The sequence below is a fragment of the Chaetomium globosum genome, genomic scaffold (assembly GCF_000143365.1).
Source record: "Chaetomium globosum CBS 148.51 scaffold_2 genomic scaffold, whole genome shotgun sequence".
NCBI lineage: Eukaryota > Fungi > Ascomycota > Sordariomycetes > Sordariales > Chaetomiaceae > Chaetomium > Chaetomium globosum.
In genome coordinates, this window is record NT_165977.1 from 2085235 (window position 1) to 2101918 (window position 16684).

General features: G+C 56.2%; 7 protein-coding genes across 7 annotated transcripts; 5 read left to right on the top strand and 2 right to left on the bottom strand.

Annotated features, from left to right (window-relative positions):
• Positions 1 to 805: 805 nt before the first annotated feature.
• Positions 806 to 1979, top strand: CHGG_02790 (uncharacterized protein; the record flags this gene model as incomplete). The annotated part of the gene is made up of 2 exons (XM_001229305.1): positions 806 to 856; positions 930 to 1979. 2 exons carry the CDS (start codon positions 806 to 808, stop codon positions 1977 to 1979), a joined length of 1101 nt encoding a protein of 366 aa, XP_001229306.1.
• Positions 1980 to 2704: 725 nt separating this feature from the next.
• Positions 2705 to 3819, top strand: CHGG_02791 (uncharacterized protein; the record flags this gene model as incomplete). The annotated part of the gene is made up of 2 exons (XM_001229306.1): positions 2705 to 2797; positions 2860 to 3819. 2 exons carry the CDS (start codon positions 2705 to 2707, stop codon positions 3817 to 3819), a joined length of 1053 nt encoding a protein of 350 aa, XP_001229307.1.
• Positions 3820 to 4331: 512 nt separating this feature from the next.
• CHGG_02792 (uncharacterized protein) lies at positions 4332 to 8156 on the top strand (the record flags this gene model as incomplete). Its single annotated transcript, XM_001229307.1, has 3 exons — positions 4332 to 4962; positions 5022 to 5449; positions 5565 to 8156. 3 exons carry the CDS (start codon positions 4332 to 4334, stop codon positions 8154 to 8156), a joined length of 3651 nt encoding a protein of 1216 aa, XP_001229308.1.
• Positions 8157 to 8500: 344 nt separating this feature from the next.
• CHGG_02793 (uncharacterized protein) lies at positions 8501 to 9669 on the bottom strand (the record flags this gene model as incomplete). The annotated part of the gene is made up of 4 exons (XM_001229308.1): positions 8501 to 8640; positions 8701 to 8842; positions 8909 to 9381; positions 9453 to 9669. The coding sequence occupies 4 exons, from the start codon at positions 9667 to 9669 to the stop codon at positions 8501 to 8503; spliced, it is 972 nt and encodes a 323-aa protein (XP_001229309.1).
• Positions 9670 to 10801: 1132 nt separating this feature from the next.
• On the top strand, positions 10802 to 11806 carry CHGG_02794 (60S ribosomal protein L9; the record flags this gene model as incomplete). Its single annotated transcript, XM_001229309.1, has 4 exons — positions 10802 to 10847; positions 11060 to 11363; positions 11490 to 11667; positions 11756 to 11806. The coding sequence occupies 4 exons, from the start codon at positions 10802 to 10804 to the stop codon at positions 11804 to 11806; spliced, it is 579 nt and encodes a 192-aa protein (XP_001229310.1).
• Positions 11807 to 12689: 883 nt separating this feature from the next.
• On the bottom strand, positions 12690 to 13961 carry CHGG_02795 (uncharacterized protein; the record flags this gene model as incomplete). Its single annotated transcript, XM_001229310.1, has 3 exons — positions 12690 to 12832; positions 12913 to 13424; positions 13534 to 13961. The coding sequence occupies 3 exons, from the start codon at positions 13959 to 13961 to the stop codon at positions 12690 to 12692; spliced, it is 1083 nt and encodes a 360-aa protein (XP_001229311.1).
• A 1821-nt stretch (positions 13962 to 15782) lies between these two features.
• On the top strand, positions 15783 to 16515 carry CHGG_02796 (uncharacterized protein; the record flags this gene model as incomplete). Its single annotated transcript, XM_001229311.1, has 2 exons — positions 15783 to 16077; positions 16151 to 16515. 2 exons carry the CDS (start codon positions 15783 to 15785, stop codon positions 16513 to 16515), a joined length of 660 nt encoding a protein of 219 aa, XP_001229312.1.
• Between the last annotated feature and the right edge of the window lie 169 nt (positions 16516 to 16684).

Genomic DNA, 16684 nt, shown 5'->3' on the forward strand with positions numbered 1-16684 from the left:
GGGGTCGCGATGTCGCAGCGCAGATGGCGAAAGCGGCCGGGCCGGGGCCAGATGGAACGGGACTCGTCAGCTATCCAGGGTTTGCACTCTGCTGTTGTCTGCAGGTCTTGCGATTTGTGGGTTGACGGTTGCCCCTGGCCTTGCGTGTCGATGCCGGTACCCGTGAGACGGCTTCATAGCGCATACAAAATCCCCAGGTTCTGTTCCGATCGCCGGTTCGCCGGGCCGCCTGGTTGGTTTTCGTCGTTTGCTTTTTTGTGAGAAGTGCAGCCCAACCATCTCTCACGTCCGCTCGTTCACGCATACCATCTGTGATACGTAAATAGGTGACGGCGGCTTCATCTCGTGTTATCCCTGATCGTCACCATCTTTACCGCCCTGATTCGATGTATCACAAACTGGAATATTTCGGAATGCGCCTCATGGGCCTTTAACGGAACCCCTAGCCCTACCGATGCAGCCACCCGGGCCTCGCCGACAGTTAAAGAAGCTTGTTTGAGTAACAGATGACCACCACGAAGCCGCTGTCACTCGTTACACGCTCTCGTATCTGCCAGGGAAAGAAATTATTGGAGACCGGCCGTTCGGGACGGCCATCATCGGGAGCCAGTTGAAGTACCTTGATCGTTGAGCAATTCGGTGCCGCCATAACTATAGGACAGGGACGGCGGGGCGTTAGCATCCTCTGTCGCCTCCAAATCACGATAACAATTCGACGAAGCTCTGCAAACGGAGCCACGGCGATCAACAGGTTTCACTTGCAACGTCCTAGCCATTTTTGGCCGCGGAACGGCAACTGGACAAGATGCCCGGTACCTTTTTTACATCATGGGACCTGTGGCAGGAGATGACCTTTGTATGTCGCACTTTCTCTTTCCAGCCCTGTTCAGATAGCCGGGTGAAGTGTCTTCACTAACACACCACCGTAGGTCCTCGCTATGGCAATTGTCTGTGTCTTTTGCGCAGGTCTGGGCAAGCTGTGGTGGAACAATCGACTGATGAAGAAAAAAGAAGTGCTGGACAACGAAAAGAGGGCGCGGGTAGAGGAGATGCGCAAGACGGGCCTTCCGATGAAGCGGGCCAACACGGTCCCCTTCGGCGTTCGTGCCATCCAGAGCGGCATCGAAGTCGACGGCATATGGATATCTCGGCCGGCATCGCTCAACGAACTGGGAGAGAAACTGGCTTCCTCGACGACCCTCGCCGGCCGGGACTCAGATTCACAAAGCAAGGGGCGCGGCTACTACGAGGAGGAACGATCAACTCGCATCACCGCAACAAACCTCGGCCCCAAACCAAGCCCTTCCTCCGCCTCCATCTTCCAGAAGCTCACGGACACCGAATCCCTGGGAAGCAGCACGCCCTCCGCCGCACTACCCGTCTCGCAGTTCGCATACAACAAGACCAACACGAGGCATTCCTCCCGATCGGCCGGCACGTTGAACGAAGACACCCTGAGGCGCCTCGAAGGCCAGTCGCCGCCGCCGCCACGAAACCAACAGCACTGCGATATCTACATCCCGACCACTACCAACACCACCGCCGCCGCCGCCGCAACAATAACAACAACCACAGCCACAACCACCATACCCCCCACCTCCCCGCGCCGCCCCAACCCGCGCCGTCCCGGCGACCGCAGCTCGGTGGCTTCTTCCTCAGCCGACTCCATCGATTCGCAACCGCGCTCGTTCAAGAGCGCCAGCGACGGCCGCAGCTACACCTCCTCGCACAGTTCGAGGCTGTACATGGCGGCGGCGGCCGCCGCGCGGCACTCGCAGCAGCAGCAGCAGCAGCAGCAGCAGTCGCAACAACACCCGCAACAGTACCACCGACAACAGCACCACCACCACCAACACCAACAACAGCAACAGCAGCAGCAGCAATACGCGCCGGCGCCGCCGGACCCGACGTTTGGGCCGGGGGATCTGCACTTTAGCAACAACAGTCGGGCTTCGGGGAGGGCTGGCGAGGGGGTTTGAGATGCTTCCCGCGCGGGTGGGGGGTGGTGAGTGCTTGTAAGACGGTGGGTTGGGGTCGGAGATTGGGTCGGTGTCAAGAGGGTGCGGGGGTTGTGATTGAGAGTTTGGGGGGGTTGTATTTGTCAGATTGCGCAAGGGGATGTTAGGGTCACTTTTATTCGTATTGAAGTTACGTTCGCCGTTGGGTTGGTTGGTTTATGATGAAATTTGCTCGATGGCGTTTTGGGATGCAAAGGGAGCGATGATGTACTGGCTATTTGGAGATGGTAGGTTGCATGTTGCATTCATGTGGTTTAAAAACTGAAGTACGTATGTTGAAGATTCATATTTGGAATACATATTGATTGAGAATTCGGTGGTTGTGTACTCATTATGATGCTCTCAACAACTTTTCTTTTTCTTTTTCGTAGAAAAACAAAAGAAACAAAAAAACAAAGCTCGACGAATTCAATCAGAGGTTCTGGGTTCCAGGTTGTTATTTTTTGTGCTGAGCTGAGCTTGATGGGGGGTCGTGTGGGGCAGAATTGGCCGGAGTCCAAGCAGGCTTTTCAAGTGGTCACGGGGCTGCGCGTCTTCTGGGATCCACCAGACGCGTTGGTGCCTGGCCGATCTTTTACTGTCAACAGCCCGACCGTGGTTTACCAATCCCACGTTCCAGGATTTCTCGCTGCATAATTCCAAAAACAACACACACACGCAGCTTGGTATATGCAAACGCGACGCAAATGGCCGGACACGAGGAGTATGATGAGTCGGGGAGTGCCGAGGATGTCGGTCAGACCGGACCCGGCGCGCCGACCCCTCTCCTGGCATTAGAGGTGAGTTCTTGTTGTCCACGCCACGGTTTCGATTGACCGTAACTAACGTCTCTGGCATGAAGGGTGTTTCCGGGCTCACAAAACGTGAAATTCAAGCAATCGTCGAGTCAGGGCTTAATACGGTCGAGGCTGTCGCCTATACACCACAGAGGGTGCTTGAGCAGGTCAAGGGTATCTCATCACAGAAGGCAGCCAAGATTCTCGCCGAGGCTTCCAAGCTTGTGCCAATGGGTTTTACGACAGCGACCGAGATGCATCAGCGGCGCAGTGAGCTGATATCTATCACCACCGGCTCGAAGCAGCTGGACACCCTCCTCGCCGGCGGCATTGAGACCGGCAGCGTGACCGAACTTTTCGGCGAGTTCCGAACTGGAAAATCACAAATTTGCCACACGCTAGCCGTAACATGCCAGCTACCCTTCGACATGGGCGGCGGCGAGGGGAAGTGTCTGTACATCGACACCGAGGGTACATTCCGCCCCGTCCGACTACTCGCCGTTGCCAACCGCTACGGCCTCTCCGGCGAAGAGGTTCTCGACAATGTTGCGTACGCCCGAGCTTATAACTCGGACCATCAGCTGCAGCTTCTGAATCAAGCGGCGGCTATGATGTGTGAGACGCGCTTCAGCTTACTGGTCGTCGATTCTGCCACGTCGCTGTACAGAACAGATTTCCTAGGCCGTGGCGAACTGAACTCCAGACAGACACATCTTGCCAAGTTCCTACGCACTCTCCAACGACTCGCAGACGAGTTTGGCATCGCAGTCGTCATCACAAACCAGGTGGTGGCCCAGGTTGACGGTGGCCCGTCTGCCATGTTCAACCCCGACCCGAAGAAGCCAATTGGCGGCAACATTATGGCGCACTCCAGCACAACGAGAATCAGCTTGAAGAAGGGTCGCGGGGAGACGAGAATCGCCAAGATCTACGACAGTCCCTGCTTGCCCGAAGGCGATGCTCTGTTTGCCATCAACGAAGACGGCATTGGCGACCCGAGCCCGAAAGATCTGGAGAAGGAGTAAGTAACTTAATGAGGCTAGACCAATTAGTACAAGTGTTAGCTCGACATGGATGTCACGATGCATGGTGGGTTATGCGGGAAGCTGTGGTAGTTACAGCGTAGGAGTTATTGTTGGGCTTGGGATTTAGCTAGGTTATGCATGAAGGACTGGCGTTATATGGTAGTAGCTATTGAATGACAAGATGAATTATTTGCTTCGAGACGATAAAGATAAAGCATGCTGCATGTTTGTTGGTGTCCGGAAGTTTGTTCCTTTCACAAGCCCACAACTCACACTGAATGGCCCACTTCAATAGGGAGGTCCCTACCAGCTATGGTCTGTGCGCTGACTTGCCTGTGTCCATGCAAGGGTCACGGTGTGCTGCAACATCCAAGCTCCCCGCCAAGCTGCCATCTGCAAAGGCGGCCAGAATTCTGCCCTTGAAGCTCCAGACCGCGTCTACATCTCGAACAAACCGCGACAACATCGCCAACCCTATCCATTGTCGCCTACAACCGACACAGGGGGGCAAGATGGCCTCCAGAGACTTCGAGATATTCTACAAGGAGACGCGATTGAATTTAGAACCTGCGTCGCAATCATCGACCGTCCAAATCCGTGTCGCACCGCAGGGCGCCTATGGACGGTCGAGCTCAAGTCGGAGTGGCCCCTCGGCCGACGACGAAAAGGGATACAAATCGAAGAGTCTAGCGACAGCATCCTCCATTTACTACCGGAAATACAACGGCTCACCACGAGGCTTCATATGGCGGGTCTTGGATAACGGCAATGTCCTCAGTCTGCGCGTCGCCGATGTCTGCAAACAAGAGAAGGAGCCTGATGCGCCGCTCATCTTGAACCTCCGTTTTCCGACTCCGATTCGGACATCCTGCATCGGCTTTGCCGACTACGAAGACGGCGATGCGCTCTGCGTCTATGCTGTGGACCACTCCAACCAACTATGGTCGCTCACACTGCGGCCGGATCACTTTCGGAAACGGACCGCGACCGATGGGGGGCTAGGCGATGCTTGCAAGTCGTATTCGCCTCCGGGATTCGGGTTTAAGCATCCGCATAGACTGGCCGTTGTCAACCCTGACCAGCTGATCGTGACCATGCACGATGGCGGCATCTTGAAGTTCGACAGGAACAGGGCGTTTGACTGTAAGTCATGGGCTGCTCTGCGGTCACACTACGAGCCACCACTAACGTACTATCAATAGCAAATGGAGGGGCGTGGAAGGAAACCATCTACAACGTTGCCGGATGGGGGCAAAGTCTTCGGGGGTTGGTTCCCTTCCAACGAAACCCGACTATCAGGTACGACAAGGTCAACATGGAGTTGACGGCAGCCGCCTCGACAGCAGTTACGACCATGGGCCATTCCGAGACGGCATTCCTGTTTACCATCTGCCTGGATCACCGTATGAGAGTGTGGGATGTGCGGACCGGCCAGATTCTGTACACTGGCGACATTCTAAACACGAGGCGTGACCCCCAAGAAGTTGGCAAGTGGACCGTCGATCCGTCTCAGGGCAACCTGATCCGGATACTGGAGAGCGGCCGCGGGCAATGCCTGGTAGTGACATACTCCCCTGTTGGGGCTGGCGAGTTCAAGTTCTGGAAGGTGAAGGCAAACGATCAGGGGTCGGTACACGTCGCGGATTGCTTTCCAAACACCCACTTGATACCCCCCCGGCCCATCCTCACTGGACGTGTGGACTCTGGCGGATTTTGCTGTGACCCAGCAGCCTGACGGACCCGAGCTGTGGACGATGTGGAAGAACAACACCAGCTATCGCGTGCACAGGTTGCAAGTACAACCACAGAACGGGACGGAGCCTTTTGGCGACGGCTGGAAGGCGGTGCATGTCGACAACACGGTACCGACTGTGCGGGTGTCAGGGTCCTGGAACCCAACAGACTCGGCCGAGAAGTGGCTCGACCTCATCTTCTTCCCTGGCCGCTTCTCCAAATCGACCCTCGAGACAGCGCTGGCGATGTACGAGAAAGGATTGGGTACTTACAAGGAGTCGGCGTCCAAGGCCGGCAGGAGCATCGCAGAATCTATTTGCTCTGTACTAGGATCGACCACGACATTGGACCGGAGCCCATCAGGGGGCGCAGACTACGACCAGTTCAGAAACACGAGCGAGACTCAGTGGATGCGCTTCTGGCGACTCTTGCTCGAGCTCGATAAACAAAGGGGCGAAGCCCTCTCACTGGTCTTCGACCCCTTGGATGGTATGATCTGGGTTGCTTGCGCCGACTTGGTTGCCGCTGTCAGGCAGTGCAGCGACCTCGACCGTGTCTACTACAACCTCCAGTCTCCCGAAAAGAGGCACGAAGATGTCGCTGCGCTGGTGTCGGCCGGTTTGACCTTTGTGGACAGCTTTTCAGACAGCATGCACCAACTAAGCAATTCTGCTTTAAGGGCCGAGTTATATGGAAATTCGGCCCGGTCAGATAGCGAACGGATGCAGCTATTTTTGGACCGCGCTGGGTTCTGGCCCTCGATTACGGACGAGGATTTGGCCCAGGTGTTTGACACCCTGGGTCAGAACTACCAGATGGTGACAGCGCGGCTTTACGAGGACCTGTTCGACCTTATCACGGTGACGAGTGAGGCAAACTCTCAAGAGCTGCGGGAACCCTTCACGGGATTCGGAAGGAAAGTGGTCGTTCGTGCCGTACAGGAGACCATCGAGCTCCACTGGCAGATCCTCTTTAGCCAGCTCATCCTGCTTGTGCACATGGAGTTTGATATCGAAAGCGAGGACGCTTCTCCACTGCACTCGCGGTTCGAGGTCGGCTCAGTGTATCGCCGCCTGATCGATGCTCTCCGTAGACTGGAACACTTAAGGTGGATGGCGAAGACTGAGTTGAGCTTTTCAACAACAAAATCAGGTGGCTCCGGTTCCTCTTCGCCAGCCTTGACAAAGCGCGTCCAAGATGAGAATAACACCAAAACCGCTCTCGAAGGGCTGACCGGGCATCTTTTCGGACTTCCAGAGAGCAACAACGTGCCTCTACTCTCGAGCATCACCGATCTGGTGTTGGACCTTTGTGCTCCCAGCAGTACGACCGTCATCTACACCTGGCTGCTGCAGTGCTCGCTCCTCAAACAGGACCGGCCCGATCTTGCATTGGAGCTTCACCCCTTTGCTGATGAGGATGCATTTTCCACATACGTCCAAGGCCGCGTCTTCCTCGCGCTCAGGGACCACGACACAGCTTCCTTTTACTTCAAAAAGGCCGCCATTGGCCTGAGCATTTCCCTCAAACACTTAGACAGACACAGCGCGGGGCTTCTCGACGACACAGAATGGAATCTCCTTAACAGCGGGCTTCCAAACTACTACTCCCACATCGTCAGCCTCTACGACCGGCAAAAGGCCTACTCCTTCGTCATGGAGTTCTCCCGCCTCGCGCTGCAGTTCGTCCAACAAGGAGGTAGCAATAACAACAACCACGAAGCCACGGGCGCTATCAAAACCGAGATGCTCAGCCGCCTCTTCGCGGCCGCCACCTCCATCTCGCACTTCGAGGAAGCCCACTCGGCCCTGCTCTCCCTCGACGACGAAGCCCTCCAGAAATCCTACCTCCGCCGCCTCGTCGAGAAGATGTGCGAGACGGGCCAGAGCTCCGAGCTCATCACGCTGCCCTTCTCGGGCCTGCAGACCAAGGTCGACGACATGCTGGTCGACAAGTGCCGCGCCGCCCGCGACGTGCTCGCCGGCGTCCCCTACCACCAGATCCTCTACGCCTGGCGCATCAGCCACAACGACTACCGCGGCGCCGCCGCCGTCCTGCTCGACCGCCTGCAGAAGCTGCGCCGCGCCGGCGAGGGCGATCGCGTCGCCGGTGGCGGTGGCGGTGTGAGCTCGAATAACGCAGCCGGCGCCGTCGACGACGCCCTTGACACCCAGGTCACCAGGCAGTACCTGCTGCTGATCAATGCCCTGAGCTGTGTCCCGCCGCAGGAGGCGTATATCCTGGAAGATGTGCTCCCTGGTGGGAGCGACGAGGATGGGGACCAGCGGGGTAGCAAGACGGGGGGCGATGATCTGGAGGCGCAGGTGGACGAGCTTGTGAAGAGGCTGGATGCGGAGGCGGCCCAGGACGTTGGTGGTGGTGGTGAGGGTGGTGACAACGAAACGGAGGAGGAGGAGGATGCGCCGCTGCTGGAGAAGATGAAGAGGTTCTCGGCGCGGAGCGGAAAGCAGTTGCCGCCGCGGCGGTTCCTTATGCTGGCCGATATCCGGAAGCAGTACCAGCAGGAGTTGGACAGGATCGTGGCGATCCAGAACAACCAGTTTGGGTTTAGCCCCGAGGATGATTTGATGGATTTAGCGTGAGGGTAAGTGGGATGGGGGACGCGGGGTAGATGATGGGGATGAGGATCTGGGGCGGGAATGCAAAGGACATGGTTTCTGTAATGGTTTTTAGTGTAAAGGTTTTAGCGTCCAGGAAAATGGATACCTCTTTGATGATGTCGGCATGATGACAGGGGTTGGTGTTATTGCTTGGGAGGGGATCACGATGGCAGGACATAGGTCCCTTAAGGAGCCGATGGAAAGTTGAGAACAAACACCCGTATCAATTGACGCCATGCCCATGCTGAAGAATTACCTCCCCGCTTGTCCATACAATTCACTAACATTGCGCTACCCCTCCGTTTCCCGTTCCTCCGACTATAAAATCATGCCGCGCTGGTACCCGCCATTATTTGCTTATTTTCCGGTGGCGGCGCCGGTAACGCTCCTTGGTCTTGGGAATTGGCCAATTCGGGCGCTTGCCGGTAGAGAATGATCTCGGACTGTTTGAAATACCTCCTCGCATCTGTAAAGCCATGTTAGAATATCTCAGGCAGCGGGAAAAGGGTGATTAATGTGAGTTTACCTTCATCGATCAAGACTAAACTGAGGTAGTATCTTGTCGAGAACTTCTTGTTGACGTCCCGGAAGGTTGGGGTCAAGTCAAAGCCACCCAGGAACAACCGGATGGGAATGGTCTCTCCCCGTGATGGTGAGCCGTCCATGATCTGTAAGATGTAAGTGTTAGTTTCCCAAGCCTTTGGTCCCATTGTCGCCGATAAGGGCTCGCTTACCTCAAACCGCACCAGCGTCTCGCTCTCATTGTACTGGTTCGGCGCGGCGCCCGTCGTCTCCCGACGGATGATGCTAAGCTCCATATGCTTGATCTTGAGTCGCACGAGTAGGAAGTAGATGCGGCCAACAATAACGTCCTTGAGGTGGTACTTGCTCTTGCTGTACTCAAACTCAATGTGCAAACAGTCCTCGATGCCGACGTCCATCTTGATGCTGCTGTTCATCTCGGGTGGGATCCGGTAGCTGTAGACCCAGATGTCCTTCTCGCGGATCACGTCGGCCATGCGGCGCGACACGGTGACGCGCACAAAGTAGCGCAGCTTGACGTTGATGCCGTTGTACGACTCGTACTGCTTCTCGACGTTCTTGAAGTTGAAATCGAAGGTCTGCGGGTGCTGCAGCTCGCCGGGCGCGGCCAGCTCTTGCACGAGGGAGAGGAACTCGTAATGGTTGCCTCGATCAAAGAACATCTCTGACGGTTGAACAACGATGTTAGCCAGAGCTAGCACAGCATCTCAAACTCCGCCTTCCATGGGCCCATACCTATTGTGCCAATGAATTGCACCTTGATGCCCGTGTGTTCTAACCGCTTGCCATCCTTTGGCCTCACAGTCACGGCACCCCTGACCGACTCGCCGTCCATATACAATGGAGCTTTCTCGCGCCGGTTCTTGTCCAGCTTGACATCGACCATTGACCGTTCGTCGGCATTGTCAAGAACAATGTCGATATCGACCGGAGTCGCAAAGAAGTACGACATGGTGGTATTCGATCGGGGAGAGCTCTGGGCGGGATGCGCGGGGGTGGGATCACATGCGCAAATCGCCGTAAAGTTTCAATGATAAGATCCTAGTAGGGAAGGCGAGGCGATAGTATCCGTAGAGCGAGGTAGCGGGTCGAGGTATCTTTGGTGTTCAAGAGTGTAAGCTCAGGAGTGGCAGTTGAATGTTCCCGCAATCAGCCACGGCTCAGGACCCTGCAGTGAAGCTACCGCGCGGCGTGCTTGCGGGCTGCGCAATCAAGTGGAGGTGGAGCTGGGCCTTGGCACGGATTGGGGACTTGGCTGATATGGCTGCGTCATCTGTACCTGGGCGGGTATTGATGAATCTCAGGTGGGTTGCTGGACACGGAACCTTTTTGGGCAAAACAGACAGGATTTAATTTATGTTATTTGTTACCTCTCCAAAACCTAACTGGGTCAGTTAACTTCCCAGATTTTACGAAATAATGGACATTTCATAAAACCGTCTGGGTCTTGACGCCAAGAACTACGTCTTATATGCAGTGTAAGTCCCTACATTGCCTGCACAGCAGCGAGAGGTAGCGCCAAGATACTCTTCATCTCCAGCGACAGGAAGCTGAGGAGACCGTGGCATAAGAGAAGACATGGTTTTGTCGTGCCAGTCATTAAAACTGCAACTTTCTTTCACCGCATCGAGGAAAGGCGAGAAATACCGAAACAGACTTCTACTTCCGATTCGAGAGATACGCAAATTGACCGGTGAACCGGGGTATGTGTGGCGGGCGCTGAAGTAATGAAAGTATCGACAAGTTTGCGTGCCCCTCACTATTGTGATTATGGTCAATTCCCGGGTTCTCTTAACTTGTAGGTATGCGCTGTGTCTGTGGTATCGCCGTGATGGTTCTTAAAAGTTTGGGGAAGAAACATGCTGGCCGGTCCCACTTTACTCCAGCCTCCGCCCTTCTCAGCCAATCGCTGAAGGACTTTCTCCTCTGCCCTAACAGAGCTTCAAAGCCGATCGGCGCACAACTGGAATTAATCCGGGGCCGCAAAATCGACGTTTTTTCTCGGGTTTGCATACTACCCTTTCGCCCACCTCGACGACGAAGCAACACCTCACCCCTCCTCACGTTCAGGTCCAAACGCAAAGATGCGCTACATCCACAGTGAGGAGACCCTCGAGGTCCCGGAGAACGGTACGTTTGCCAATTTGCATCCCGGTGTGCCGCAAGAAGAACCTGGAAAGAAAGACCGCCTGTGACCCGCGATCGACGACCGACACCGACCAAAGTGCACCGAGGAGGACGCGAGCGGGCATTGGGGGCTGGGTTCTCGGGGGGGGAATATGCGTGGTGGTTTTGGGGCAATTGCGAAATGGCTAGTTGCTGACCCATTGTTCCGCTTATAGTCAAGGTCACGATTAAGGCGAGGCTCGTTACGGTCGAGGGCCCCCGCGGCAAGCTCGTCAAGGACCTGGGCCACATCGCCGTCAGCTTCTCGGCTATCAAGAAGAACGTGATCGGCCTCGAGATCCACCATGGCGTCCGCAAGAACGTTGCTGCCCTCCGCACCGTCCGGACCCTCATCAACAACATGATCATCGGCGTGACCAAGGGCTTCAAGTACAAGATGCGTTACGTCTACGCCCATTTTCCCATCAACGTCAACCTGGAGCAGAACTCCGAGACGGGCAACTGGGAGGTCGAGATCCGGTACGTAACAATGGACGAATATCGGGGCGACCAGGGGCCGGCTTTGAAGAGGGACGAAGGGCCTGGACAAGCCGGGTTATGGCCAGACGCGGAAACAGGACAAGGACTGATTTGAATGTGCTACAGTAACTTCATCGGCGAGAAGATCGTCCGGAACGTCGTGATGCAGCCCGGTGTCGAAGTGGAGGTCTCGAAGGCGCAGAAGGATGAGCTGGTCCTCCACGGTAACTCGCTCGAGGCCGTCTCGCAAAGCGCTGCGGACATCCAGCAGATTTGCAGAGTGCGGAACAAGGATATCCGGAAGGTTCGTCCAATACACAAAATCGCGGGGCACCGACACCCGGCATCTCCCACACCACGGGCGAGGATAACGAGGCTAACACGCGACACAGTTCTTGGACGGCATCTACGTCTCGGAGAAGGGCAACGTGGTTGAGGAGTGATGGACATGCAGCCATGGGTTTCTTTGTGCTTTATGGGTCTCAACCGGAGTGGCAAGGGGTCAATGGGCATTTGCATGTTTTGTAGCGTAAAAATCGCTACTGCAAAATGGGCAACCTTCTGAACCACAAGTGCTGGGGGGGTGCACGCGCCAATACCCGCCGTCCTCGGGGTGCCTCGCTCTGCAGAGCTAATGATGACGAATCCCCGGCCCGCTGCGGCTACAGGCTTGTCTTGCTTGGACTGGTGGTTCAGTTTTTGGGCGAAGCGATCAGTTGATATACCTTTGATACCTCGATACCTCAAAGCTACTGCCGCATGGGGATACACAAATGCACATGAGAACGACACAATGTTGACAGATGGCTCGTATTATGGAAGCACCTCGAGGGTCATGATATGATATCTCGTCGCCGACTCCCCAGCTCGTCAACCATCTCTCATCAAAAGCCCGCCTCAGCCATCCGGCTATGTAAATGCTCTCGTTGACTAGACCCCCCCTCATCCTCATATCCTGCATCATCTCTTCATTCATGTTTCATCTTTCATCCTTCATCATCAGCGCTCATGCTGCACCGCTATCTCTTGCTCTAGGAGTCAGAAATCCTCCCATCATCTTATGTATCTACCGTGAACTCCGTAAAACGCCATCCGAAAAAGGGGGGGGGGAGATGTCCCTCTCAAAACATATATACTGGGGGAGAGGTAAAAAGCATGTACTCGTGAAGAGTGTTGTGTGTGTGTGTGTGTCTGTGTGGTGTGTGTTGGGAAATTACAGAGGGCGATATATTTGTCGCTGTCGTTGTTGTCGTCTGCCTTCAAGCCTTTAGGTATGAAGGCAAATGGGAAGAAGGTGGTTTAAGTTTTTTTTTTTTAGTTTTTTCATCATGGCCTCGGCGACCGTTGCGATCGTACTGATGGTCCTCTCGACCTCGACACGCGGGTGCGGGTGTGTGTCGTCCGGGTCACCCTGCTCGGCGCCCGGCTGTTCCGCGAGTGACGGGTTCGTCTGTCGCTGCTTCTTGAGCCTGTTTGGTTGATTGCGCGTTAGTCAAACTGTATCATCTCTCTCTCTCTCTCTCGTCCTCGGATGATGGGGGTTACTCACTTGGACTCGTGGCGGTGTAGGAATCCGACCAGTAGCTGCTAGCGACGTCGCTGCGGGTCTTGGCCGGAGCGGCCTTCTTCTTATGATCCCTCCTCAACCCCAGCAGCAAGGCCAGCGTACCCAACGCGGCGCCCATGCCCAGCAGACCGGCGCCCTTGCTCTTCTCCTTGCGGGCGCTGGCCGAGGCCGGACGCCCACCGTACCAGGAGCCGTGGTTGTCGCGGTGGGTGTGGGAGGAGCCGCGGCGCTCGTAGCGCTCCTCCTCGATGACCGTCTCCGTCTTCTTCTTGCGGCCGCCGATGCCCAGCAGAGCCAGCAGGCCGTGCCACAGGCCACGCACCACGCAGCACGCGCAGATGAGCAGCAGCAACGCCACGCCCGCGATCGTGCCGATGACGATGCCCGCGATCGCCCCGCCGCTCAGCCCGCCCGCCGTGCCCCCCGGGTTCACCGCGCCGGTGCTGGTGGCGGCCCCCGCGGCCGTGTCAGTGTTGGTGGTGGTCGCGGTGCCGCTGGTTACGCGGTAGGGCGCGCTGAAGGCCGTTGTGAGGGATTTGCGCTCCGGTGCCGGTCGGGGCCGGGCCGGGATCGGGACCGGGGCCGGGGATGTTCGCCATGCACTGTCCCTTGTAGGCGCAATATTGCCAGCTGGCGCAGCAGATGTTCCCGCAGGCAATCTGGCCCGAGCCCTCGGGTGGGACGCAGTCGCCGGTGCCGGGCGGGGCGGTCGCGGCCGGGACGAAGGAGTTGTAGGTCTTGGTGAAGGTCTGCGTCAGGGTCCATGTGGTCGTGTACCGAGCCCAGCCGCCGCCTGCGTCCGAGGAGCAGCCGGCAATGCCGTTGGCGGTGTAGCATTGGGTTCCCTCTTCGCAGCAGAACATGTTGTTGTAGCCGCAGTATTGGTTGCATTGGCGGGGCATGAGATAGCCGTAGCCCGCTGCGTGCAGGTCATCTTTCGGGAAAGGGTGGGCCGCAGCGTCGTGCGCAAAGCTTGCGAACAATAGCCATAGCGCCGAGCTGATGCCCAGGAGTGATGGCCGGGGCGCCATGTTTGGTGAGAATCGGGACGGGGCAATGCCCGGAGCTTAGACCCGGCGGTTTGTGGAGACCGACACGGTGCGCCGGCGGTCTGGCTCCCGGTCGGGGCGGGGCGGCGGAGCGGGGTGTTGAAAGCCGGCGAGGAATGTTAAAAAAAGTGTTGGCAAAAATGCTGGCTGTCGTTGCACTCTGTACTTGTTGTTTGTCCCTCTTCGACCGGTACCTGATGATCCCCAACTCGTCAAATTGGCGTTTCGGTCCGACCCGTGGAATGTGTTTTGGGTTGTTGGAACGCAGAGCTGCAGGCGATTCGCGAAAATGAGAGAGGGCGAATGAATGTCTGAGCTGCTGGGGTGAAAATGAGCGATTGGAGTCGCGAAATGCGAACCGCTCGTCCCAGGGCTCGATTGTTGTCGAGCAAAATGCAGGGCAAAGTTTCTGGACTCAGGAGAAAAAGTAAAGGGAAAATGGGGCGGGGGATTCTGCATGGGCGGGATTTATTGCAACCAAGGTTTAGTTTATGGCTGGTACGGTGAAGCTTGCTGGTCAGGCGCAATTGGTGTCCCCAACCTCCTCCAAAAGTTGACGACACTTGATGCGCCCAACCTCTCGCATTTCACGCCTTTTTTCACTCCCTCCACTGCCCCGCGACAACCCGTCACAACCAGCAAACCCCTGTTTGGCCATTGATCAAAAGTTCCAATTCACCATCAAGATGGGACCCTTCCTCCTGTTCCTTTCTGAATCAATCTCGTTCCTGACGCTAGAATGCCGCTTGATCAGATGTCGATTGAGTGGCTCGACTAAGTGGTCCAACCCTGGTAATTCTGTTGATGCAGCTCAGTGTGCTGCATGACGGGACGGGCACCGTCTGAGTTGGCATGCTGCAGGTCGCTGTCATACCCGAACCATGCTAACTTGTCTGGCCCTTTCGGAGCATGACACTCTCTATTGACAGCCAGCAACAGCCTCACAGCTCTCTCCCCTCCAGGCTCATTGCCCCGCCATTGCCGTGGTTTTGTGGCTGCCGGCTGGATCTTATCGACACGGATCCTTGTCGTTTCGTTTCTCCCCTGCCGCTCAGCCAAGCCAATCCTCGTCCTTCGCACCAAAGCCTACCGCCTTGGCGGACACCCCTGTCAATACGAGCTTGGTCAAACGCATCATGGTCGAAGTGCACCACCCTCTGGTCAAAAAAGCCGAACTCGAAGGGCGAGAAAAGAGAATCAAAAAAAAGAGAAAAAATGATAAATATCGAGATAAAGAAGAGATAAAGAAAACCGAGCAAAATAAATCAAATAAAAGAAACGGTGCCAAATAAAAACCCGACTTTGGGATTCCGAACGGGTTTCTTTTTGTCGAAGGTTTCGGCGGCATCTACACTTAGAGTTCGGCTTTTTTTGGCCAGAGAGCGTGCACGAAGAAGTTGGTCGCTGGGGGTGGAGAGTGAATGGCGCGCCATGCTGCTTCGTAAAAAACACCGTCATGACATAGGTAATACCGAACTGGCATGACATGACGGGAGCCATTTCAAGCATTTTGCCCAATTTCTCGGCCGCCATTGTCCCAAAACCATCGAAATAAATTAGTTAGGTAACCAGTTCACTCGTTACAGAGTTCCAGGTTGCAGCTGACAATGGACTGTCGCCGCCGCAGCAGGAAGCTGCAGGGCCCCGCTCACTGTGCAGTTACGTAACTGGGGTTGGCCGCCTTGCTCGACCCATGGAAGCCAGGGTTGGTTAGCTACCAGAGACTCCAACATCCAACAGGACTACAACATCCGAAGCTATCTTGAGCCTCATAATCGAGACCAGAAGCTTGTTTGCGCCGCCATGTTACTAGACCCGCCGCCGTATCTGGCATCGCTGCAAGGCAACGTCCGCCAGCGACTGATTCCGTGGGATGGCGCCGTGCGCGCAGGTTCCCTGACCGAAGACCAACTCGCCCGCATCCGCGCCGTCGACAAGGTCAAGCGAGATGTGCGCATACAAATCGTCGAGGCCGACTTGGATGGTTACCGCACACTATTCGTTGGAGAGCCAGGGAAGAAGAGCGTCCTCGAATCTGCCGCCAAGAGACAAGACGTAGTGCAGAACATCCTCGTCCTCTTGAGCGATCTGCTCGACTGTACGCCGCTCCGTTGCCCTATTGCCTACCTGACCTTAACAGCTGTCGCAATCAACTAACCCGTGGATTGAAGGCGTACCTGCGCTATCCAAAGCTATCATTCAGACTGGCGACCCCTACCGACATTTCCTTCCGCTCCTCGCGCACTCGTCCAACACCGAAGACCCGATTCCGCTCCTTACCTCGACCGTGCTCGTCAAGCTCATGGCTGGGTCTCGAGACGAGTCACCCGCGACGGTTGGCAAGGCGTTGCCCGTCATCTTCAGCTACCTATCGTCCCTGACTAAGATTTCGGACGCTGGGCTTCAGGACATTGGCGTGCAAGAGTACTCGTCTCTGCTCTACGGGCGGGCGACGAGGCAGCAGTTTTGGAAGCAGCGGAGCGAAACAGTCATCTCTCTTATCGAGATCCTTCCGAGCGGCGGCCGGCGTTGGTAACAGCGACGCTTTCGGCTAGCCTTTGGAGCGGTGCTACGGGGACGGTGAGGAGCGGGTTCGAAGGGTTCGCTCAGTGGCGGGGTTGGCCTCCAACTCTCTACGGGGTGCTGCTCGTGATGTGGCAGCTCAGTTTCGAGGACGAGGACATTGGCGACGACTTCAACGAGTA